Source organism: Triturus cristatus, chromosome 10 (genome assembly GCF_964204655.1).
Source record: "Triturus cristatus chromosome 10, aTriCri1.1, whole genome shotgun sequence".
Lineage (NCBI taxonomy): Eukaryota > Metazoa > Chordata > Amphibia > Caudata > Salamandridae > Triturus > Triturus cristatus.
The window spans coordinates 56,931,931-56,957,491 of record NC_140593.1 but is presented as its reverse complement, the minus strand read 5'-3'; the positions used below and the strand labels follow the sequence as shown (position 1 = coordinate 56,957,491).

Genomic DNA, 25,561 nt, shown 5'->3' with positions numbered 1-25,561 from the left:
TTGAAGCAACCTGTATGGTTTTCTCCAGGCTAGGCTAATTGTAATTTTGTGTTTAACTGTGATGAATTTTTATGCATAGAGGTTTTATTTGACTAGCCGTATGTTCTTGTTATAAGCACTTTGAACTAACTGGTATGGATTATTGCACTGAAATGTATCATTTTGCGATGATTTGTATCAATCAGACAATACAATGTACTACCTACACTGAAACTCTAAAATGTTTGTTATTATTATGTAAATAATTAATTTCTTTTTTCTAATTTGCCAAATATAAGTTACATTGATCTTTACATTTCAAAAAGTGAATTAATATAATATATTTTATAATAAAGTAATATGTGTTTCATTTACATGTGATTTTTAAAAATTAAATTAAACTTATTTATATTGTCAAAACATTAAAATAGGTTAATTTAATTTAACACAAGTTCCTATGGGCTTTATTAGAAGTCCTTGCCTCCATTATACTCTATGGGAGGGTGTTGCAGTACCAATGGTTTGTTATGGTGCTGAAGTTACTCCGCGTCTGATCTGGAGTGCATTAACAACTGTAATGTGTTTTTTTTTTTGCTGAAGTAACTATGAAAGTGCAGCTTGTGAACAGGAGTAGTCCTACTCTTCTCTAGATGGGTGCATGTCCTCTCGAAACCCCTCCACAACCCTACTTAAACCCCACCTTACTCTTAGTTAAACACCTCCCATTTATTCACAAGTATTCCCTATTTTGCAGCCCTTCCCCCGTGCATCCTACATTTATTGCTAAAACGTATATCTATGTATGCGGAGATCCCCGCAGTCAGGGCGGAGATCTAGGCACATCAAAGACTGGGGAGGTGGAGCTGCAGGCCTCTGCGTGTAGGTTAGTGAACAGCATTTTGCAATATGTTAGTAGTACTATTGTAGTATGACTAAAACTAGTCATTAAGGCTGTTACAAAACCGTATATATCAGTAGTAGCCTTGGGAGAGCACAAAAAAATACTCTTCCTTTCAGTGACCTCTAAGTCTTGGGAAAGCACAAGAAGTAAGTAGTCTTTCTTCTAGTGACCCCCATAGGTCTTGGGAGAGCACGAAAATGTAGTCTTTCTTCCAATGACGCCAATGAGTCTTGGGTGAGTACAAGAAGGGAGTAGTCTTTCTTCCAGTGACCCCCATAGGTCTTGGGAGAGCACGAAAATGTAGTCTTTCTTCCAATGATGTCAATGAGTCTTGGGTGAGTACAAGAAGGGAGTAGTCTTTCTTCCAGTGACCCCCATAGGTCTTGGGAGAGCACGAAAACGTAGTCTTTCTTCCAATGACCTCAATGAGTCTTGGGTGAGTACAAGAAGGGATTAGTCTTTCTTCCAGTGACCCCCATAGGTCTTGGGAGAGCACGAAAATGTAGTCTTTCTTCCAATGATGACAATGAGTCTTGGGTGAGCACAAAAAAAAGTATTGTTTCTTCCAGTGAGTTCAGTAAGAGCTGCTCTGTTGACCCATGTGTGAGTTGTCTGTGTACAACTGCCAGATACAGCATTTCTAATTCCCTTTTCTCTCTCCTCACATTGCAGGTGAGAAGCCATATAAATGCACGTGGGATGGCTGCGACTGGCGCTTTGCGCGCTCCGACGAGCTGACCAGACACTTCCGGAAGCACACAGGTGCCAAGCCCTTCAAGTGTTTAGCCTGCGGCCGGTGCTTCTCCCGCTCTGACCATCTGGCCCTGCACATGAAGCGACATCAGAACTAAGGCGCTTGGCTGTGGTGGGGCAATGTTCCTCCGCCTTCTGTATATAGGAACAGTCAACGGCCCGAGCCCCATGCACGCTCCAGGTCCTCACCTCTCAGACCTGTGCACCTGGCCTCACCCAGCAGGAAGCGTTGTGCTCCCTAGGCCAAGGAGTCCACCGGCCTCTGGTTCATCGAGTGCTTTTCATGAGTGCCTGCAGAGACCAGGCCAAAGGCTTCTTGCGACAGGGCGTGCATGGGGACTATTTGATAGCCATTATTTATTTGAGACATTTCAGGCTCTCTTGACAAATGAATTTACAGAACTAAAAGCCTGGCTCGCACTTTCTTGATGCCATTTTGATAAGAGGTGAAACGCATGCATGGAGGGTGTTCAGTGAACCACAGACCAAGAATCCGCTTCTCTGGACGATGTTAAAGAACAACATGGACCTGGGACAGACCCATCATGCCTTGTGGTGCACCATTCCCCCGGCTCACAAAGGAGGACTGGAGGGAACCGTCATGGTCTACTCAAGAAGTTAATGTGATGAGAGGAAAACAAACATTCCATTGTTTGAGCGGAAGTGGGGTGGCCGGGTGGGTGGAACACGTGATCCAGGGAGGTTCTCTCAATGGTCACACATGTATGTTGAAGCAGAGGGAAAGAGATGCATGACTGTGTGAGCAGAGAGCAGCAGTTTGAAAAGTGCCTAAAATGAAATGCTGGGGGTCAGCTTCTGCAAACAGTTTGCCCTGTCTCCACTGACCACGCTCTGTCTGTCGTGGCCCTCACACTCCGATCTTCTCCTTCAGCCGTGATGGCCACATTTTGAAGTCTGGACATTGGTACAGAGATGGGCTGTCACACAGAGAAGTATAAAGACCTCCAGAAAAATCTAAATCTCCAGATTTCCATGAAGCCCAGTCTTCCACAGGTTTTCAAAGGAGTCTGACTGAGTGGAGAGAAGGTGGTGTAGGTTGTACTAGTGGATCCTTGACACCCCTCAAAAGAAGGGGCACAGGAGGCGAGAGCAAGCACTCACAATTCTCATCACTGTGTGTAAAGGTTCTACTAAGAAAGAGAAGCATTCTCGGGGCACTTCTGACACCTTGCTGGCATGATGTACTCAGAGAGGATCATATCACGTGCATGGCCGTGACTAGGGCATGGCCAACAGGACATGGCTGTCCATGTATTGAGCGGTGGTCTTAGATGTAAGCCTATCACTCGTAACCCCGAAGAGAAGCCTGGATTGCCAATCTTTGAAGAGTCTGAGGTGCATTTCAAGGCTGCTAGTGTCACAAGACCCGTATCTGGACCAGACACACCATACAGGCACTTCACTGTCGGAAAAAGAGGCACGGGCTCAGAGACCAGAGGGGAGCTGGAAGCATGGTGGAAAACAGTCCAGCTTGTGTCTGACCGCAGATGTGTGTCTCTGATGAGCTGTCCTCACTGGGAACTGAGCTCTGGTACCTAATCAAGAGATGAGACTTGCTGGATCTTGCTGAGGTCTATTTACTCTTGCTGAGATCTGCTGAGACCCATCGAGGCCTACTGACACCCACTGAGAGATGCTAAGTTCCGCAGAGGCATCTTAAGGCTGTAAGAGTCCCGCTGAGGCCTCCGTAAACAAGCTGACTTTCACTGAGGCCTGCTTTTGTTTGCTGAGATCTGCTGAGTGAGGCAGAGGCCTGTTGAGACTCGCTCAGACCTGCTGCGTCATGAGTAGCACTTTTGAGACTTACTGAGAACTGCTAAGTCATGCAGAGTCCGATTGAGACTCACTAAGGCCTTCCGAGTCATGCGGAGTCCCGTTGAGACTCACTAAGACCTGCTGAGTCAGGCTGAGAGTGTCAGAGTTCGATGAGATTTGCAAACCTCACTAGAACCTGCTGAGGTCCACACATGCCTTCTGAGTCCTGCTGAGGTCCTCCATATACAGTTCCAGAGTGTACTGATGGTGCTTCTGTGCCATCACTGTAGTTAGTGACCACAACTTCTTATTTAACCGTACTCAACACCGCTTGATCTATCACACAACTCAACTAATACATGTTAAGGTACAGTAGTGATGGCACAGTGCTGCCAATAGTAAAGTGTGATACACTTTGAGTGGCTCACAATGTTGTAGCAAGAAGTGCCATAAGAATTTCACTGTTTTACCAAACTTTAAAGTGCCAGTTTTAGGCCCTGGCCACAGAAATGCTGGAGAGTACTCTGCCACAGTAAAACTAGGTATAGGTGTGGTAAATCCAAGGAACTGCCACACAAGTGAAACAATAACACAAGCACCTAGTCCTAGAGTGCCAGATGTAAAGCGATGCCAGAGGAGAACCGCAACAATGCCAGACCACTCTGCAGCGCGTCAGGAGAGTGATGTGTTAGTGGCTAGATTTAAAACTGACTATTGTATGTGCAAGTCAGTGCCGTTCCATGGGAATATGTGTTATACCAGATACTAATGTGCCAAATACAGGCCAAAGCCATACTAATCCCATGGTAATGTTAGTCCACACAGTGCCAAATATGGGACCAGACCCCTCTGCTGGTCTAAGATAAGCCATTCACAGAGCCATGACATGGGATTCCTTGAAGGACATCCGGGTATTGTGCCAAAGCCAGATCTTCACTGTAGAGATGTCGTGGGTTTTCCACACAATTATGTGCGTACTCCCTACTTTACACTTCCAATCCCTGAGCCTTCAGCTGCTCTTGCTGAAGTCTGGTCTGGTGGGACTTGGGCAGCGGACATGCTCTTCCGCTGAATCTAGTGCCTGTATTGAGTATCGAGTAGAGCGCTATATCACATGCAAATAATGTTGTTTCTTTCTACAGTGTTGCAACCTCAGATTGCCTACTATCTCAAAAAGCCTTCTCTATATTCCATAATTCCTGCAAGAAAGCCGACCTTGACTCAAGACTTCTGATTGTCGCCTTTCCTTTTCCTTCAGTGACTCTTTCCTACCTTCCATCCGTGCGCACCTTCCTTCTCTGAACACAGCCTACTCTGTCACGTGTGTTTACCGTAATCTGCATCATTGCATTTCTGCAAGTTACTCACTCCTCTTTCCAAAGATCATAGCAAACTCCTTTGTAAGTGATACTCCTGCATTGCTCGTTTATCGATCCTACCAACCATCTGTGTGAACTCACACACCCTACTAGCGATCGCACTGAAGTCCTATTAATTTCATCTACCACAGAGAAACCTAAGTAAATGCAGGAATGGTTTCCTTGAGAGAGCAAGATTCATTTAAAGAAACAATACACACTGAACTAACCACTAACGTTGGGTTCCAGGAGCAGCATGCTGCCTGGCGTGAGGTGCCTCAACATCTCCTCAGGGGTAGTAAGCGCTATATAAATACAACTACAATTCACAATTATACATAGCACCAGAATAGCACAGCTCTTTTAATGGGATTTTTCATAACTCCTGCCCTCTCGGACCCGAGGACCAAGGTGAACTGGATCTTGGAGCAGTTGAGGTAGAACCTACTTTTCAAGTTCTGCTTGAACAACATTTTGAGTTTTTGGAGATCCTTCGTAAGATCAAGGCTGGTCCCACAATGCTTTTCTTACTCTGGTGATGCTGGCATTTCACCCAGTAGGATTTTTGTATCATCCAGAGATGCTCGACCAGCCTGGTCCTCCCCTCCCTACCGATTGGAGGGCCCTGGGGGTCTATCGTCCTGTCCCCTTCTATATGTCCTCTATAGCATATCGCTTATTTGCACTATTTCTTCGGCCTCGACTACCACCTCTATGCTGATGACACCCAAATCATTGTCTCCGCCCTGCTTTTCAGACACTGGCCATAGGACTGGCCATTACCTCACTCAATGGCCCCGATGACCACCTCTCTTCTGTCTTGCGTAATGTTTGAGAGACATTGTGAGATAAACGTGAGGGACTTCATGAATGAAGTGCAAGAGATTAAACCCAGTGCATTGTGGGTGGAGGCAAAGGGGCATTTGTTTACAAGCTAACACTGTTGGTAAACAATTTACCCTACTTCCAAACAAGCCTGCGTCTAAATGTACGGATTCAAGATGGCCGCTGCACAGCCATGCTTTCTGCCTAGCCATTTCCTCCCCAGCAATCATGACCCTCTCCGCTGTCCAGTGGCAAGGGTCAAAGTTCATATCTCTACGAGGAGTACTAGTCAAAGGTAATAGGTGATAACCTGCTCAGTCAGTTGGATGTCAATTGCCCTCGAGCCCCCCCCTTCACACTCTCCCCCCGTTTACAGTCAAGAACTCTGATGGGATTCATCGTTGGACTACAACAGATACTCCAGGATACCACCTGTAACTAACGACCACCAAGTACAGGATTGTATGTTTTAGCTTTCATGTTTACCGGAAATTGTGAACAAAACCAGAGGAAATGGAGGAAAACCACGAAATCCCAAAACAAGAAGAGTGTTTCGGGTTTGTTGTGTTGTGTGTTGGTTTGGTGTGTGGTTTCCTTTTTTGCCAACATCTGCCATTTATTAATGTAATAAACTGGAGTGCTAGGTGCATTTGTTTTTGTATTGATGTTTTTTTTTTGTCTTGTTCCCTTCCTCTCAAAAAGATACATTCCTAGGGTGTATGGCCTACAGCTCACAAGTTTGAATTCCAGTCGAGCTGGCAGAGACATTAACCATTCTGAAGCTGACAGAATGCGTGCAAATGAAGGTGTTATCAAGAACACCTATCCTTCAGAGCCCGGAGGATGAGATCATGGTGCATTATGTAAACAGTTATTACTTGTAATATTATTTTTATAATTATCACATGCTTCTACATGCTAAGCTCTACTGTAAATCCCCTGATCAGCACATGTAGTTTGCCAGTAATTTCAGACCATGGGGTGGGCTGTCTCTGGTTGGCTAGCTGCCGCCCAGTGCTTTGTGGGACTTGTAGTGTTTTACTTTTCTTTCTTGCTTTAAAAGCAGTCCTGTACGTCACACAGCACCCAGCTGTCGGGCATTCCTTGATGACCTGTTGCCCCAACGCACATCCCCAGTTTTAGTCCCAGCCCCTCCAGCACTTGCTAACTTCTTTGAGGGGTTCAGGGCTTAACGAGGGCAGGGGGAGCCTTCCTTAAGCCCTCATTCACTGCCTGACTTCTGACCTCTTCTAGGATGCTGGCGACAGTATTTGTTTTTCAAAGTTTTGACGTATTTTTTTTTGGAAAAAACAAATGACCCTCCCTGGAGGCAAAGTACAAATAATAATTAAAAAAAGTGAGGATAATCAACTGTAAATAGAGATGCTGATTTGAGGTGTGAGACATACAGATTTTATAAAATAAAGATGCAGATGTTTTTTTAAGCAAAAACAATAAAATAAAATAACCTTTATAAGTTGTGTGAGTTCTTAATTCTGCCGCAATGGAGTGTTGAAAGGGTGTGCTGGTTGTTTAAATACACATGTGAGTGCTGAGATGGTGGTTCTGTTTGTACCTCATCGGGGTGCTGAGACGGTACCACACAGGGGTGCTGAGATGGTGGTTCTGTTTGTACCACACAGGGGTGCTGAGATGGTGGTCCTGTTTGTACCTCATGTGGGTGCTGAGATGGTGGTCCTGTTTGTACCACACAAGGGTGCTGAGACGGTACCACACAGGGGTGCTGAGATGGTGGTTCTGTTTGTACCACACGGGGGTGCTGAGACGGTACCACACAGGGGTGCTGAGATGGTGGTCCTGTTTGTACCTCATGTGGGTGCTGAGATGGTGGTCCTGTTTGTACCACACGAGGGTACTGAGACGGTACCACACAGGGGTGCTGAGATGGTGGTTCTGTGTGTACCTCATGGGGGTGCTGAGACGGTACCACACAGGGGTGCTGAGAAGTTGGTTCCGATTGTACCACATGGGGGTGCTGTGATGGTGGTTCTGCTTGTACCACAAGGGGGTGCTGAGATGGTGGTCCTGTTTGTACCACACGAGGTGCAAAGATGGTGGTTCTGTTTGTATCACATGGGTTCTGAGATGGTGGTTCTGTTTGTACCACATGGGGGTGCTGAAATGGTGGTCCTGTTTGTACCACATGGGTTCTGAGATGGTGGTTCTGTTTGTACCACATGAGAGTGCTGAGATGGTGGTTCTGTTTGTACCACATGAGAGTGCTGAGATGGTGGTTCTGTTTGTAGGAGAATAGGATCTGCTTCTTCTGGTTACCCCCACTTTTTGCTGATGTATCCCTGTTTTCGACTTCGACTGACTGGGATCCTGCTATTCTGGACCCCAGTCTACCTGCTTTCTCCGCTACATTGATTACATGTACTTTAGGTACACTCCAGATTGGATACTGGGGTACCCTTATCAGTCCCTAGTATATGATACACCATGTACCCAGGGCATAGGTACCCCAGAGGCCTCCTAGGGGCTGAAGAATGTATTGTGCCACCCCTGAGAGCCCATTCAACTTGACACCACAGGTCTGCTACTGCAGCCTGTTTAAGGTGGTGCATGCACCCCTTACTTAGATACAGGTTCCCTATACGTATTCTAAATCACTGCACATGTAAACCTATCAGTCACCCCTATGGCAGGCCTTATCAATCCTGAAGGCAGGGTGCTAGGTTTTATGTGAGAGGGTGCCCCTGCATGAGCAGAGCCCCTCTGCAGCCTTCGGAACCTATTTTCTGGGGTTGTTTGTGATGCAGCCAACCATATATATTTAAGTGTATTATAACCTCGCGGTAAATGCTAACTTTAAAATGGCTGCTTAGAAACATGTTGTGTTTGGTGTCAAACACCTTGGAATCATACCTCCCCGCCAGTAACTGGCGGGGGAGGTATGATTCCACCCTTCTAGAGGGACTTATGTGAAACACCGGTACACCCGGTACCAGCTTTCTCGACCTGGGCATCACATAATCGATGCTGCCAGCTACAGACACAAGTCTGCCCTCCTGCTACTGAGCCAAGCTCGAGCAGAGGAAGGCCTGACAATAGGGTTCCTGTCACAGGGTGGTGTGACCACCTCCCAGACAGGCTTTAGTGTATTGGGGCTGGGTGGGTGCACTCTGAGAGTGCCAGAAAGTCGGCACTGGGGGCACATTTCATGTCCCTGTGCATAGTCCAGCTCAAACTGGTTGCAGGAGCCATTTGCTCCTGCTCTGGCACGAAACTGGACAAAGGACATGGGTGTAGCCACCCCTCTGTCCTGATCCTCCCATAGGTGGGTCCCCAGAGTTTGTCCAACACCTTCCTTGGGTATAAAGTAGGAAACCTGACTACAGCACTTTAGATTTTACCTTGGCTACACTCTGCAAGCATAAACCACGTACTTTGACGGTCTACACTTCACTGGATGACAGAAGAATCTCCGTTGGAGTAAAAGAGTTACTCCCCTGCAGCAGCAGGCACCTTAACGCATCTGACCGGTTTGCATCTCCCGAGCTCCTGAGGACTCTGAAGATTTCTGCAACACAGGAGGTGGGTTCCCGAGCGTCTGAGGTCGATCTGCTCTCTCAGCAATCCTGAGACCAGTATCCCTCGTGGGGACCATGGAACCTGAACCCCTGTGCACCGAGTACTTTTGAAGCAGCATATGATTTTTGGCAATCCCTGAGGCTGTGCTTTGGACTACGTGTAGTCCTGACCCAAGCAGTATTTCCACTGAAGATTTCCGACCTCCATTCCACGAGTGCTCAATGGGCTGGTACTTCGTGATTCAGCTTGAGGTCCCTTCGCGATCCCTGGTCCATTGGTCTGTGGGTCCTAGCGAGGGTCACTTTGAATTTCCTTGGGCTTCCCTGGTTGCTCCAGATGTGCCCTGACTCGCCATAGCTTGGAGAGTCCCCAGGACCTTGCTGGTCCTCACCGTAACTTGTTTCTTCTGCCTGCTTGGGTTGCCGTTGCCAAGGCTTGTCGGTGTTCAATCCTTGACACTGACCCCCCAGCACTCGATATCCTTTGTGGGACAGCTCATCTCCAGACTTTGGTTGTCGTCGACATCTCCTGGTCCACGTGGCTGCAGAGTCAAGCATCCTATCTTCACACCTGAAGCACCCGACATCGGTGGGCATTCGTCTACTGAGTCCCTGGTCACCCTGAAGTGACCCAGACTCTGTCCCCTCTGCTTTCAGGTTCTTCTCACCTCGGATCCAGGCTTGGATTCCACCGGACACTTTTCAACTTCCCGGCAGCAGCACTTCTTCACATCACGCTATTGAAAACGACGAGGGTTTCCGACACCACTTACCCCTATGCACCAGGCTCCTCTGGGATAGGTAACACGGGTACCTCAGTACTCACCAGGGTGATGGCCGTAGAACCTTCTATGTTCCAAATGGTTTGCTTGAAGTCCTCTCCGAAGTGTCCTTAAACTGTAATTTTCCAACCGCTACTTTCCCATAGAGATGTACGGAGCTCGCGTCTGTGTTCCTACACTGCACCCGTCCTCCGTGGGCTCCCCGTGTCACTCCTTTGGGTCGTTCCTTGGGGTCCCAGCGATTCTACGTGCTCTAGGTACTGTGTCTAGTAAAGTCGTCGTTGTTATACCATTTTTTTAGTATATGGTTCGGTCTTACCCTGGAGCCCGCTGTGTATTGTGCTATTTACTGTTGTTCTGTTGATTAGGCATTGTGTGCCTTGTGCTCTAATCTCATAAAGAGGTTAGTAGAGAGTGTTTAGTAATAAATACATATATTTTCTATAACACTTGTGGTGTTCTTCTTTTATTTGGTCATTCTGGAGGTTCTGATCTGGTAAAACAAGCTGCTTTACATTCCTTTGAGACTTAGCCTAAAGGCTGCTCTCCACAGCTACCACTAGGATAGCTTTCTGTAAAGGTTGTCTTTAACCTAATCACCAATAAGGGTTATTTGGACTGGTACAAGGTGCCCATTTTAACTAGTGGACAGCATATACCAGGCCAACTTCTCACACTGTTTGTACCACATTGGTGCTAAGATGGTGTTTGTTTTTGTACCACATGGGGGTGTGGATGTGGTGGTTCTGTTTGTACCACATGGGGTGTGGGGATGGTTGTTCTGTTTGTATCACATTGGGGTGCTGAGATGGTGGTTCTGTTTGTGCACATTGGTACTGAGATGGTGGGTTCGTTTGTGCCTCATGTGGGTTCTGAGATGGTTCTGTTTGTACCACATGGGGTGCTGTGATGGTGTTTCTGTTTGTACACATTGGTGCTGAGATGGTGGGTCTGTCTGTACCTCATGTGGGTGCTGAGATGTTAGTTCTGTTTGTACCACATGGGGGTGCTGTGATGGTGGTTCTGTTTGTACCGCATGGGGGTGCTGAGATGGTTGTTCTGTTTGTACCACATGGGGGTGCTGAGATGGGTGTGCTGTTTGCATTTGCCACATTGTGGTGATGGCGGTGAGTAGCTACACTATACAAAAGCTTGTTGTTCTACAGCCTTTATCGTCTTTGGGTAGGTGTGGGCATAACTTGCGTCATTACGTGTAGTGTAATCACGTGGAATTACCTTAAACATTCTGTGAGATTACGCAGAATTATGCAAGAAGAGTAATTCTGCATTTAGGGCCATATGTAGGTACCTAAATACCGGTCGGTAACGGCCGAAAATCGGTAAATATCCAGTATTTAGGCAATTGAGATGTAGGTGGCAGTATTTCAGGATTCGGTAATTTACCGAATCGGAATTTTAAGAAATCGGTAAAATACCGATTCGGTAAATTACCGAATCCTGAAATCCTATGTAGGGGGCACTCAAGTGAGTGCATTTCTTTTTCTGGATTCGTTATTTACCACCAACTACAAGTTGATGGTAAATGACGAATACCTTTGAAAAAGCAAGTTTGTGCTGTTTGGAAAGTGCTATGTGGCAGACATACATGCCCTTAGGGCATGTATGTGCGCCACATGTGCACACATGCACGAATCAGGGGTGCAACAGGGTGTCAATGTGACACCCTGCCACCCATGATTATGCTCCCCCTAGTACCGATTCGGTATTTACCGAATCGGTAATGGTGAATGGTGAATGGTGAATGGCTTCCCATTCATTCCTATGGGCCTCCAGGCCCATAGGAATGAATGGGAAGCGATGCATTATTACCGAATCGGTAATTACCGATTCATAAATACCGAATATTACCGATTCGGTAATAATTACCGAATGTTTACCTACATTCGATTTACCGATTCATAAATACCGAATCGGTAAAATTCGGTATTTATGAGTCGGTAATAAAAATTATCTACATATGGCCCTTAGTGTCTTAGCACAAAAAGGCCCCCTCATATCCAAAATGAACACGAGGATGCATTTTGCGCAACGAAATAGCACTAAATGCAACAGAACACGAATAGCAGTGCAAGCAACAGCTGGCGATCACTAAATGTGCACTTGGGGTAGGATTTTCACCCAATTTACTCCCGGCATTTAGTGCTAGTTTCATAGTGCTAAATGCCCCCTCATGTACAAAATGTAACAAATGCAAATGCATCACAGAGAAATGCAAAATTACCAAAATTACTCGGATTACTTCAACATAATTAAAATTACTTCCAGGCCTACTTTGGAGGAAGTATGTGAGAGACTTCGATATGTATGTTGGGTACTGTGTATACGAATACACATGCAGTGACCGCGGATAAAAGTTTCAATCTACAGTTGACCCTAAACTATCCAATGAAGACAGCATTGCTGGTTTCCCCACAGGGAAGGCCAGATATATGAATAAAATGGGATATAATAAATCAATTTTGAATACGAGTCAGAAAGAGCTAGAGCTAATAAAGAGGTTGCATTATCATTAGAAAACGTACGAGGGAAACAATGGAGTGATCCTCGTTTATATAAATAGCGACAGAAGCTTAAACTTAACTCAATTACATAGTTTATTATTAAAAAAGTACCAAGGGACAGTTTTAAAGGGCTGAAAATAGAGGTCTATATACTATTAGACACATGGTTTTGGGTGATGAATGCAGTTATTTGAATACACCAAATTCAAAAGTTCAAGTAAATTACTTATTGTCTGAAGTAGATAAAGGTGATACACATTTGGCTGGAAGACCCACGTTTGATGAGTCATCTTGATTGTTGTGCATTTAGCTTTATTTGTGGTCACACAACTATAATATAGTAATACTAGTTATTTGTTTTAAATGACTACAAGATGTACTATGGGAGAAAGAATATATCTCTCTAAATATGCATTTCAAACCCCTCTATACGTGCATCAGCCAAAAGAATGGATTTGAAGCTATGTAAAGATGTTTGATTATCAAATCAGCTAATTTTCTTGTTCACAGTACAATGTTATTGGAACTTGTGTTTTTTTGTACTCAACAATAAATACTTTTTTTTATTTATTTATTATCCATAGTTTCAAAAAACAGAGAAAAACAAAAAAAACAAAAACACAAAATTGTTACATTCATATACAGTTATAAGCATCATAAATGTATGCTACATAACAACGTAATCAATCAGTTATCCAGTATTACATAAATGCCACCACCACTAATACCAATAGCTACCCCCTACCATACTCGATCATGGGTTCCCATATCGCCAAACCAAACGTTCGTCTACTAGGGTTTTTAAGTGCGTATAAGCTAACTTCTAAATTGAAGATATTATAAAACTTTGCCCACCAGATTTCAAAAGGGGGGGCCTCCAGCTGTAACCAAGAAGTGGCTATACAAAGTCGATCCACTGCTGCCACTATAAAAACTAAAAAGCGATATTTAAACAGAGGTTGACCCTCCATCAGATACTCCCCAATTCCTAACAGCATCATACTAGCAGAAAATCGAATTGGCTTTCCAATGACCAATGAAATACATTTTTCGATGTGCCCAAAAAATTGTCCAAGCTTAGGACACAAGAAAAATATATGCACCATATCAGCATTGTCACCCCTACAGCGAAACATTTCCCATTATTTACAAAATTCCTCGCTCCACCCCATTTCATCATAGCAGCAGGGGTACGATACAAATTAAAGACCGTTTTATAATGCTGTGCCCTTAATGAGGCTGTAAGACATACTTTTCGAGCCACAGTTATGGAGTTTTCGACCAAGATCACACTGTCTGCCAGGGTTTCTCTCCATCTAAGAATTGACTTTCACCATATCATCCCTTCTAGAGGTTAGCAATATTTGGTACAACACTCCTATCTTTGCCTTACGCCTGATAGCCTCAACTATTTCATAAGACCTGACAGACGAGACATGTTTCATTAAAAAATCACGAATCTGCAAAAACTTAAAGAATTGTATGGCTGAGACATTGTATTTATCCCTCAAATTAGCGAAGGGCACACAGACCCCATCAGTAGCATAAAAATCTCCCAAACGTGTAATACCTTTTAATTTCCAGTCCCTCATTATGTGATCACAGAAAATGGGGGGTAATAGTTGATCTGCTGATAGTGGTGTATATGAGGAGAGTCTAGGAATCTGAAATGCTTTCCTAACAATGTCCCACACCCCAAAGGCAGCCCCCAAAATCTGAAATCGAGTCCTCTTATAGTAACTTCCATCAGGTCTAGAAAATAGACAATTATATGTCACAGGGCCCAATACCATCTGATAGATAGAAGGTGCCTCTGCGGGGTTGCTCACCTCTTCCCCAGTCAGTAATATAAGCACATTAGCCAATAGACAAGATATATGATAAAAAAAGAAATCTGGGATTGCCCACCCACCCCGATCCACGGGTAGAGTCATATATCGAGCAGCTCTCCGCGGTCTCCCTGGTGCCCAAAGATACCTGGCACATAATGATTGAAGATGTTGAATCTGGGATTTGGGAATCCCAAGGGGTACTGCCCTAAAAAAGTACATAACTCTCGGGAGGATAACCATTTTCAATAAATTAGATCTTCCCTCTAATGAAAGATGCAGACTTTCCCAATTTGTCAGAGCTATTTTAGTCTTATCCATTATAGAGTCCCAATTAACCTGTACTAAATCTTTTAAGCAGGGTCTGATTTTATTGCCCAAATACAGATCTTCTTCCACAACTCTCTGCTCCTTTACCCGTGAACAATCTGTGCAGACCAACTGAGTTTTAGTAATATTTAACTTATATCCAGACACAGCCCCAAATCTACCAGCTAACTGTTCGATCTCTGGAATAGCTATATCTGGGTCAGTTGTTATAACAGCAATATCGTCCGCATACGTTAACACAGAGAAATGCTCATTATTCACCATAAATGGTGGAATATGGTTACTTAGTTCCAGCATGTTTAAAAAGGGATTGATATACAACGCAAACAGGAGCGGGGAGCACGGACACCCCTGTCGCGTACCCCTAGATATCAAAACATCCTTAGAACTATATCCCATTGCACATATCTTAGCAGTGGGAGACCGGTAAAGAACCTGCAGGGCCTGGATGAACCCTGGGCCAAATCCCATGCGGTTTAAAACTCCCCAGAGAAATCCCCAGGCCACCCGGTCAAACGCCTTCTCGGCATCGAGCAGCACGAGTCCCAACATCCTAGACTAGACCTGTGCGATGTCGAGAAGGGCAACGACTCTGTTGACATGATTGACCGTCCCCCGCCCTGGTATAAAGCTGTGTTGTCTCTTCGAGACCAAGGGTGGCACAACCAATGATAATCTGTTAGCTAACATTTTTGCATGTAGCTTGCCGTCACAGTTCACCAGGGAGAATGAGCGATACGAACCTGGGAGGTCAACACGTTTGTCTTTTTTCCTAAAAATAACTATGTTAGCTTCCTGCCAAGATCTCGTGGCATTACCAAGGAGGGCAGCCTGAAATACAACAAACATATCTATTTATATACCTCCGCGGGGAGCCTATCAGGCCCTGCAGCCTTCCCCCTGCCACACTGCTCACAACATGTTCCAGCTCCTCTCTGGTGAAAGGCCTCTCTAACATCTCAAAATCTGCAGGGTCCAGATGCTCCCACGGCAAAGGAGGGAGTCCCAGATCAAGGGGAAGTTTACCAGAGACCTGCTCTGCATATAGGTTTGTATAAAACGCATGAAAAACTTTTAAAATCTCCTGTGGGTCATAAACCAATGAACCTCCCATGCCTTTAATAACTTTTATTCTTTGATGAGCCTCTTTGGCACGAATTTTCTGGGCAAGACACCTACCAGTAGCTTCCCCATATTCATACATTCGCTCTTTATACAGCTGATGCTTACATGCAATTTTCTGGGACCATATTCGATTTATGTTCGCCTTGCAATGTGCCAAGTTGTCCAGCAGACCTGTTACATCCTGGCCGGCCCCCAGACCACCAGACAACCTTTCTTCTGCTTTTTTAAGTTGACTATATAGCTCCGAAATAGTCAATTTCTCCTGTTTCTGTAAAAAAAGCCCATAGCTCAGCACCTCACCTCTAAAACAGGCTTTAAACGAGTCCCAGACCATGTTACAAGTTGCAGAGTTTCTATTTATTATGAAATAATCCTTGATCCAGCTCTTCATATAGGTAACAAAAGTTGGATCGAAAAGGAGCTTCCTATCAAACGTAAAAGACTTAGGGGATCTGTGTATTGCCATATTTGAAACTTTTAATAACAACCGGAGCATAGTCCGACGTAACCCTAGGATAAACTTGCATTGAGGCTTCAGATGACCAAGCGGCAGTTGTAAAAAAGTAATCCAACCGGACTAGCTTCTTATGGGGACAAGAAAAAAAGGTGTACCCTGGATCCTGCAAATGATGGGTGGCCCAGACATCCACCAGCCCATGATCCATAAGCAAAGACTTCAGTGCTCTAAACACTTTAGGCTTACGACCCTTATAATCCTTTCTACCCAGTTGAAGTATGTTACCAGACAAGTTAATGTTCATGTCCCCACATACTACTAATGGAGAGGGCCAAAGTGCTAACTCGCCATTTAAATATTCCAAGACTGTATCCTCATCAAAGTTGGACCCATAAACTGTACATAAAGTAAATCTTGCTTCCCCAATTAAACACTCCAAAATAGCCCATCTCCCATGCTTATCTACCATTTGCCGCCCTGGGACCACTACAGAGGGTCTAGCTAATATTGCTACCCCTCTAGCTGTATTAGATTGGTTAGAAGCCACCAAAAGGCTAAACCCCAGATCTGTTAAACTCTGCCGCTTGAACCATGGGAGATGAGTTTCCTGTATACATACTATATCTGGGTTGATGACTCTGAGCTCAGAATGAACTCTCTTCCTTTTATCGTAGCCATTAAGTCCACATACGTTAAAAGAGCATATCCGTAAACCTAAGTGAGCCATACATAAATCTTCAGACTTTGCATTTGAGATATCATGATCTGAAAATCAATAACAATCGTCTTACATAGAAACATGTAACTATGGAACATTTTTTCCACCTTTTTTCCCTCCCAGCCCACCCCAAACTCCGTCCCTCTCCCTCCTCCCTCCTCCATGCCCCAAACCCTCAAACCCCCAACACCCCTCCCCACCCCTACACCCCTTACACGGCAAAAGGACAATAGGTCCCTAGCGATGGAGAGCCGGAGTGCCCCCCACTAGAGAATAGACCCCTCCCATGAAGCCTTCAGTTATATTCCCCACCTCTAGCCCCTTACATTAAATGCAAAAATTCCTTTGCCTGTATTTCTGAATTGAAAAACTTTGTTTGTCCCTTATAAATCACTTTTAATTTTGCGGGGTTAAGAAGGTATACCTGTGCCCCTTTATCGAGAAATAAAGACATTAGTTGGCGAAGCTGCCACCTCCGCTCAACTGTCGCCTGGCAGAAATCTGGCCTCACAAAAAAATCAAACCCCTTAGCCGACCTTTTTCTATTAGGCCTGGCAAGGTCATAAACAGCTTCTTGCGCTAAAAAATTATTCATAGAGATCAGAATAGCCCGGGGTAATACATTAGTTTGACCAAGTTGTGATTTTAGGTGAAATGGGAATCGGTGGGCTCTCTGCAGCTCGACCTTCCAATCCCAATGTTTCAGTTCCGGGAATGCCTCTGTGAACAGCTCTATCACAAACTGTCGCGTGTCCTCGCCTTCTGAGCCCTCTGGAATGCCTAATACCCGAAGATTATTTCTTCTCATCCGATTCTCTAAATCGGAGAGCTTCCATGTCACGTCCTCTTTTTGATTTTTTAATGCCTCTGTGACGCCCTTCTGTACAACAAGTTCGTCTTCGAGCATGGAGATTCGACCCTCCGCTTCCCCTACCCGAAGACCGATATCTGTGCAAGTCTTAGCCATCCTCCTGATGGCGTTATGAAGTTTGCGGCAGGCCCCCTGGGTCCTAGCGCTCTCCAGTATAGTCTCAGCTCGATGGGCAACAATAGTTAGGTAAATCAGATCAAGGGGGGTCTCACTCGCAGGGTCTTGGACCGGATTTATCACTGATGTCACATCTCCTTTATCTAAAAAAGACGGGTTGCCAAGTGAAGTTGTAAACGAGTAATCCCAATCCATTGTACCCGCAGTCCCATGACTACCCCCTGCATCCCCATGTGCTTTAGGTCTACGGATTGTTCCTGTCTGAGATATAGACAACTTTTCTTGACCGGTGCTGTCTGTGTGATAATTGGCCCAGTCTTTGCTTAAATCTCCTTCCTCAGATGAGGGGTCTGATAAGGAAAAGAAATTATCCATTAGGTCACTATCAACAGCGCCTTCGGTTTGGTGAGATGTCTGGGGGGCATTTTGCTTAATCACATTATCTTGTACTTCTGTACCCAATCCACTAGGAGTTCTGTATTTGTTCCTTAATGGAACTACATTGCCCATAATGCCACTGGCCTGAGGATTAATTTCGCAACTGGATTCTTCTCCCAAGGCAACTCCTAGATTAAAAAATGTCGTAGAAGTGGCAAGCTCCTCCATACCCCCCAGGCCTTCCTTGGACTGTTCCCCGAGTACCCTTATAATATCAGATGTGGTAACATCTATAGGTTCTATAGGTTTTATTGCAGGGTTTACATCCGGACATCGAGTCGCCGCAGCGTCATCATCAAGCACAATAACAGCCAGTACAGCAGGTATAGCCTCACTTGAAGATGCTGCCTTAACGTTAGCTTTCAGGTTTTCTGCTCCCTGGGGAACCTTCTTACTCTTACTCGGATGGGTTTTAAAGATCAAGGGTATTGTTTGTTTACCTTGGTACGACGCCGTTTTTGCATTAGGCTCTGCATGGTTGCTGCTGCTACCACCGCTGGGATTATCCGCGCTCCCCACCTTTACTCTTTCACCGGATGAAGATTAATTGTATAAACAAAAAGCAAGGAATTACGATGGGCTGAAGATTTGTTTCCACTATGGCCAATCTTTTTAAGGAGCGACATGCAAGGGATCATGTCTTTAAAAATATATGAATCAATATGAAGAGGATATTGTACTGCGCTGTTGCTCTATTGAAGACATTTTATCATAGTTAAAGGTTATAAGGAAACCTTGTTGGTTTTCCTAGTCTATTGAATGTAGATGAATTCATCAAGGAATTAAGTTTAGTTTGTGAAACCTAAATAGCAGATGTTGCACTGGAAAGTAAACCACAGAGAAAGTAACATCCACAAACATCGTTGACTTCAAATAAAGAAACATTCCATAAGGTGAATTCCTGGGGGCACAATGCATGTACAGCAAAATGTTGAAATATATGAGCGAGGGCAGAGATTTATTGAAAAAGGTTCCGATTGAAAGAGCAGCGTACAAAAATTAACTTCTTAAAAGTAGAACTACTACTAAGCCTTTGTGATTGGCAATCAGATGAGAAGATGTGATTTATACCTAAGTTTAATGCAGAAATCAGCAATAATTTAGAATCTGGACATTGGCTTTCATTTACATTTGGCACAGTTAAAGAGTATGACATTAAAAAAACAAGGATAACATTCAAGAGTGAGACAACAGAGATAGATTTGCTAAACCCTGGGGACACCATAACTTGTCTAACAGAACATGGCCTCTAAGATTCCTATATCTGAAAATGGATTCTCCGAACGTAGAAATTGTGTAAGTTGCAATTCCAAAAGGGCAACCAATATGGGGTTGTGGATTGTGTAAAGCAAAGTATAAACTTTGTGAGTATCCAAATGTTAACACTCTATATTGTGTCTCCCACACCCCACTTCCCACCAGGAGACAGGGAAAATGCATTGGAGGGCTCTCACAAACAGAAGCAGAAAATGTACATTTTAATGGTGTACCTTCATAAAAATGAGATTAAAAGTATATTTTTTAAAGAATTTGTCAAGTGGAGAACCCACCATAGAGGTGGTGAATTTTAACTGCAGCAAACTACTATGCTATGGTTTAGAACTAGTTCAAAAAATACAATAAATGAATAATGAACTAATCAGGCACTGGACGAGCAGACTGATTCTTTACATTGATACAAATGGGGGGAAACTTGAAATGGTATTATTGTGGTGGATACTTAGGAGGACATTACGTTGATTTGCTAAGAATTTTGTTTATCTCACCTTTGTCATCAGCAGGCATCTATTGTGTGTCTCCCATATCAAATCTGAGAACATGACTTTTAAGTCATGAAAAAAGAGGTTGGGGGTGTTATTGGGGGAGCCCTTAAATAAATGCAGAAGATGTGGTAAGACAATCATCTTCAGTATAGTCACCTGGATGATCGTGAACAATGGAAGTAATTCCCAAAATGGCAGGGCTTGCCATAGACTTGCCATACATTTGTTTAGATTTCCGTCTTAGAGGGCAGTGTCTGAGTGATAGATCTGTATGCTGAAGTATTTTAAAGTGTGCAGTTACCAGTTCAGGGGGATGGTCAGGTACAAAGAAAACTCCTCCTAATGCGGCATTTAAGGGTGTAAAGGCAGGACTTCCCCCAGTTTCCTCTGAGTACTGAAATGTCCCCAAAGTTGCTTAGCAGTAGCACCCACTGGGACAGATCACTAATACAACATCGACTCCTATAACATCGAACTACAAAAAATATCGAGTCAACATTATCGTATACAAAAATATCGACACCCAATACCCAAAACAGAAATAACACAAACATCGATAAAAAAAATCATTAAAAACTTTTTTGATGACAAAAATATCGACAACAAAAATAAAGAACACAAAAATATCTAACATTAAAATATAACACTACAAAAACATCTAAAGAAATAATATTGACAACACAAACATCAATAAAATACATATAAACTATACAGAAAAATAACATTTAAACAAAAAATAAACTATTTTCAATAATATATTAAAATAACATATTCCAAATATTATAAACAAACACTAAAGAAATTACAAAATGTATAAAATTAAATAAAACAAATACACTGAAAATCCCCAAAACAAATCGTATATAAAAAAATAACATTTATTTACATATACATTTTAATGCCAATAATAAACAAAATGAAAACAAACATTAAATAAACATAATAAATATTAAACAAATTAAATGGTAACTGCCAAAAAAATTCAAAAAAGCTATCTCAAGCAATAAATTTAAACTACACAAACCAACAGAAAACTCTAACAAATTAAATAAACACTATAAAATCAATCAATTAATTAACACAAAATTTACCTTATAACGGACAAACACTGAGGAAGCACGAACCTTTGCAAGACAGAAAACCATACGGAAAAGAACTACACAATCAACTATTCAGAAAAACTCTCATTAAAGGTAAGAACAAACTTTATAACTAAATAAATAAAATGAGTTAAAAAAAACAAAAAATCTAAAACTGTAGCACATTTTCTTCTATATGTCACAGATCAAACTTCACTAAAACACCATCTGGAAAATTTAAAACTAAGATTTACGTCCAAAACAACAATAAAATTAACAGTAAAAAAATATATAATAAAGTAAGTATATGACCTAACCAACAAACAAAGTAAACTAATTAAAACTAATAAATTTCATAAATGAGCAAAATCTAGCTAACATATTTTCTTTTAGAAGCTTTTAAAGAAAACAGCAAAACATCAACGAAAGAAACTTCATCAACTAAGGGCCCGATTCTGATGTGGTTTGGAAAGCTTCCCGACGAAGAGCCCGATTCCGATCTCGGTCGGAAGGGCTCCTGACAAGATCTGGAGCGACCAAATCCGATTTGGAGCCACTGTTTCCGTCCGAATCGTCCCCCATTCCGAGCAACCAAGTACAATGCAAAGATCTCGTCCGCGCCAACCGAATTGTTTTTGAACCCGAATATGTCCGTCCAACTCATCTGGAGCCAAATTGTGCTGCACAATGGTCCCAGCTTCCGAACGAGCAAGTAAGATGCACCATTTGGACAGCCGTATCAACTGTGTTTCAGCAAGACGAAACGGCTGTCGGAATCGGACTTCGGTGGGCCAGAGCAGGCTGCCCTTCACCCAGAGCCCTCCGAATTGGTCGCAGGGGGGTGCGCATGGGTCCCCCCCAATCCAAGCATGCACTGTGTGGTGGGCAATATGGGGTGCCCGCCACAGGGTGTACTCTTTTCCCCACCTATCCCCTTTTTGCTATGGGGGCATGTGTATGCGTCGGTATACAGGCTCCCATAGAGTCCAAGCGAACCGAATCCATCAGCATACAGCTCCATTGTACTCGTTCGTTGGACTCGTACAGTGCGATTCGCTAGGAAAGCCCTCCGAATCAGAGTTGTACGGAGGGCTTTCCTAGCGAGATTGGAATCAGGCTCCAAATGGGTATGGGAATGGTTTCAGAATTAATTGGATCAAGAGAGTCAAACCCACCAAGTAGGATGCATCCGGATGCTTCCAGATACGATTTGTTTGGACTTCCATTAACTTCAATGAGAACCTTTGTTCCGACCGAATGCATAGGCTTCCATTGAAGAAAGGGGTGGCTGGGGAAAATCGGGCATCCTGTGTGCCACATTGTGCATGGCTGGTAAGGGGGGACCCATGGGTACTCCCACGGGCCAGATTGTGAAGGCACCGGGTGCAGGGGGGCCCACTACCGGCCCCAAAGTCTGATTCCGACTACCGATTCGAGTCGGACGGCACGATTCGGAAAGGCTGTCCAAATCCAGCATTGTACTCGGTCGTTCGGAAACGTGGCCCGTAGAGACGTATGATTCTGCTCCCTAAGGTTCGGTCATTCTAAATGCCATTGGGTTCGGATTGGGGTATTCTTAACGCAAAACTCACATCGTACTCGGTTGGTCAGAAACCTTTCTGAGTCGGTTGGAAAGACACGTTCCCTAACCCGATTTGGATGGAGCAAATGCCCTTAGTAGGCCTTCCTAACCGCATCAGAATCAGGCCCTAAAAATAGTAAGTATTTTTTTTTAAACTAAATAAAAATATAGACTAAATAATCGAAATAATCAAATTAACTAAAACTATAATATTTTCCTTTATATTTCACAGATTACACTTCACTAAAACTCCACCTAAAACACTAAAAAAAATGATTAACTTCTAAAACAAGGACAATACACATCAAAGAAAATATAAAACAAAGAAAGTATATAAATTAATCAACAAATAGAGCAAACTATTAAAAACCAATAAATAAAATAAAAAAGCAAAATATAACTAACAAATACTTTTCTCTTCACAGCTTCTACAAACTTCAACAAAACAACAGCAAAGAGATAAACTTCATCAACTAAAAATAGTAAGTTTTTTTTCTCAACTAAATAAAAATAGTAATTAGATAAACAAAATAATCAAATTAAATGTTGCACTTTAATAAGCATAACATTTTCCCTTTTAAACCAACCAAAAAAAAGAAACTAGTGAATCAACCACAACCATCAAAAAAAATCAAGAAAATTAAAGCAAGACAAATGTAAGTTTATTTTCAAATATAATACTTATACAAACATATATACTGTTCAATACTTGATAATTAATAAATATATAAATATGCAATTGGCAGAGGGAGCAAAATTCATCACATCACAAAAGGGAAAACTACTTATGTGCTACTTGGGCTACGCTTATACACAAGAAAAAATAACAGGAAACAAAACCCATTGGAAACGTAGTAAATACTACTCCAATTCTTGCTATGGGAGAGCCACAACAGTCGAAACAAATGTAGTTAATGTCAGGGAACACAACCATCCCCCCAATGTGACAGAAATCGAGGTCAGGGCGAACAGCCATCACAACGCATGCGTTACATCGCATGCGTTTACGTCGCAAGCGTTAAAACGTAAGCGACGTTACGACGCGGACCATTACTACACGTCCCATTACATCGCATGTGCTTTAACAACACATCTTTTAAAACGCATGTGATGTAATGGGTGGGCCCAGGGACGGACGCGTGTCAGGACAGAGATGAGGAAGAGGCGACGCTGGGACCTGAACCGGGAGAGAGGAGCCACGATGAGAGAGAGGTAAGGGGGATTGTGCTTAGAGTAGTAGTGTACGGTAGTGTTTTAGGCTTTAGGGCTTAGGGTTTAGTGTTGTGTAGGGTACTGTTTTAGGCTTTAGGGTTCAGGGATTAGGGTTTAGGGTCATGTCAGGGGGGTTGTAGTGCAGGGTAGTGATTAAGGGTTTAGGTTTTAGGCTTTAGGGTACTGTATTTTATTGTTTTGTCCTGTAGGGTAGTGTTGTGGAGTGTGTGTTATGCAGGGTACTGTATTAGTGTTGGGGGGGTTATCTCGGGAAACAAATTGCGATGTAAGAGCATGCGGGGGATTGGTGTGCGTTGTAAAGGGGTTTTGTATGCATTTCAAAGCAAATGTGAAGTAATGGTTTGCGATGGTATGACTTGCGTTGTGATGGTACATACAAACTAACAACTGTGATGTAAAGGCATGCGTTGTTTTAGTTCGCGATGTATCGTCATATATCCCAAGGTCAGAGACGCTCTAGAAACCATCAGAGAAACAAGCACCAGCTCCCAACAGACTAGTACCCAAATATAAAAAAAATTATTAATTAAGTTTCCTGAAGGGGCGTGGTCAAGCAACATGGCCGACAGGATGTGAGCCTCTTGAGCTCTCCGTCCGTCCGCCTGAAAATCTTGCATTTCTCCTGTTTGAACCGCTGGAAACCTGACGCCCTGAGTGGGAATCAATCACTGGTGATCCCTGGAGCCCGTGGGACCGACTTGGGGCGAGTTGTGAGCCTGCATCATTGTGGGTGAGAATACCTACAATGCAAAACGCTACTATTTCCAAACACCAAAGGGCTAGACCTAGACATGATTGCTAAATCTACACTTTAAACAAAAAACAATGCTAGATATTATAAACATTTTATAAAAATTCAAAACGTACATATAAATATGACATAATATAATTATTAAAAGAAAAAAGAAATAAACAAACCAAATGTAACCAAAAACATTTCCCACCCATAATAATAAAAAATAACGTCGGGCCTGATTACGAAGGTGGGGAACCCGCCACTGGCAGCCTGCCGGTGGTGGGTTCACTACCATAGAGCCACCATTCTCCGCCCGCCAGATAAGGATAGCGGGCAGAGTGCTGGCCGGCGGAAAACCCGTCCACCACAGGTACGACACAGGTAATCGTTACGAATGCCTGCCAGACCCGGCCAGCATGCCTAGAATGGTGGCGGTGCCTAGCAAGCACATTAGGATGCTGCATTCCACCAACCTTTGAATGGCGGAGTTGTGGGCCCCCCCTTGTGCTGGGGAAGTCTGGCTGTGCACTGGGGGGGTACCTATGATACCCCCTACATTTCCCTGCACAAAGGTGGCTAGCACCGCATGGTGCCTGCCACCTAGTGCAGGGAAATGCAAACAGTGCATTTCAAACAGCAGCACCTGCCACAATGTTAGAGATACACAATGCGACCGCCACAATGGTGGTCACATCATAATCTCATGTGCGGTACCGCTGCCTTACTGGCAGCCGGTCCCACTCCCCTCAAATATGGCGGACAGACTTATGACCCCCATAGTTATGTTGCAGTAGACGGTCCTCGAAAACAAACAAATCCATAGTAAATAAATC

General features: G+C 43.6%; 1 protein-coding gene across 2 annotated transcripts in view; it reads left to right on the top strand.

Moving 5' to 3' along the window:
• LOC146788822 (Krueppel-like factor 5) overlaps positions 1–7,064 on the top strand; it is a 155,342-nt gene extending 148,278 nt beyond the window's left edge. For both annotated transcript variants that reach the window (XM_085630407.1, XM_085630406.1), the window contains one exon: positions 1,553–7,064. In XM_085630407.1, the coding sequence (XP_085486533.1) occupies positions 1,553–1,731 (179 nt within the window). In that variant the 3' untranslated portion in view covers positions 1,732–7,064. The remainder of the gene's footprint in view (positions 1–1,552) is intronic.
• Positions 7,065–25,561: the final 18,497 nt, after the last annotated feature.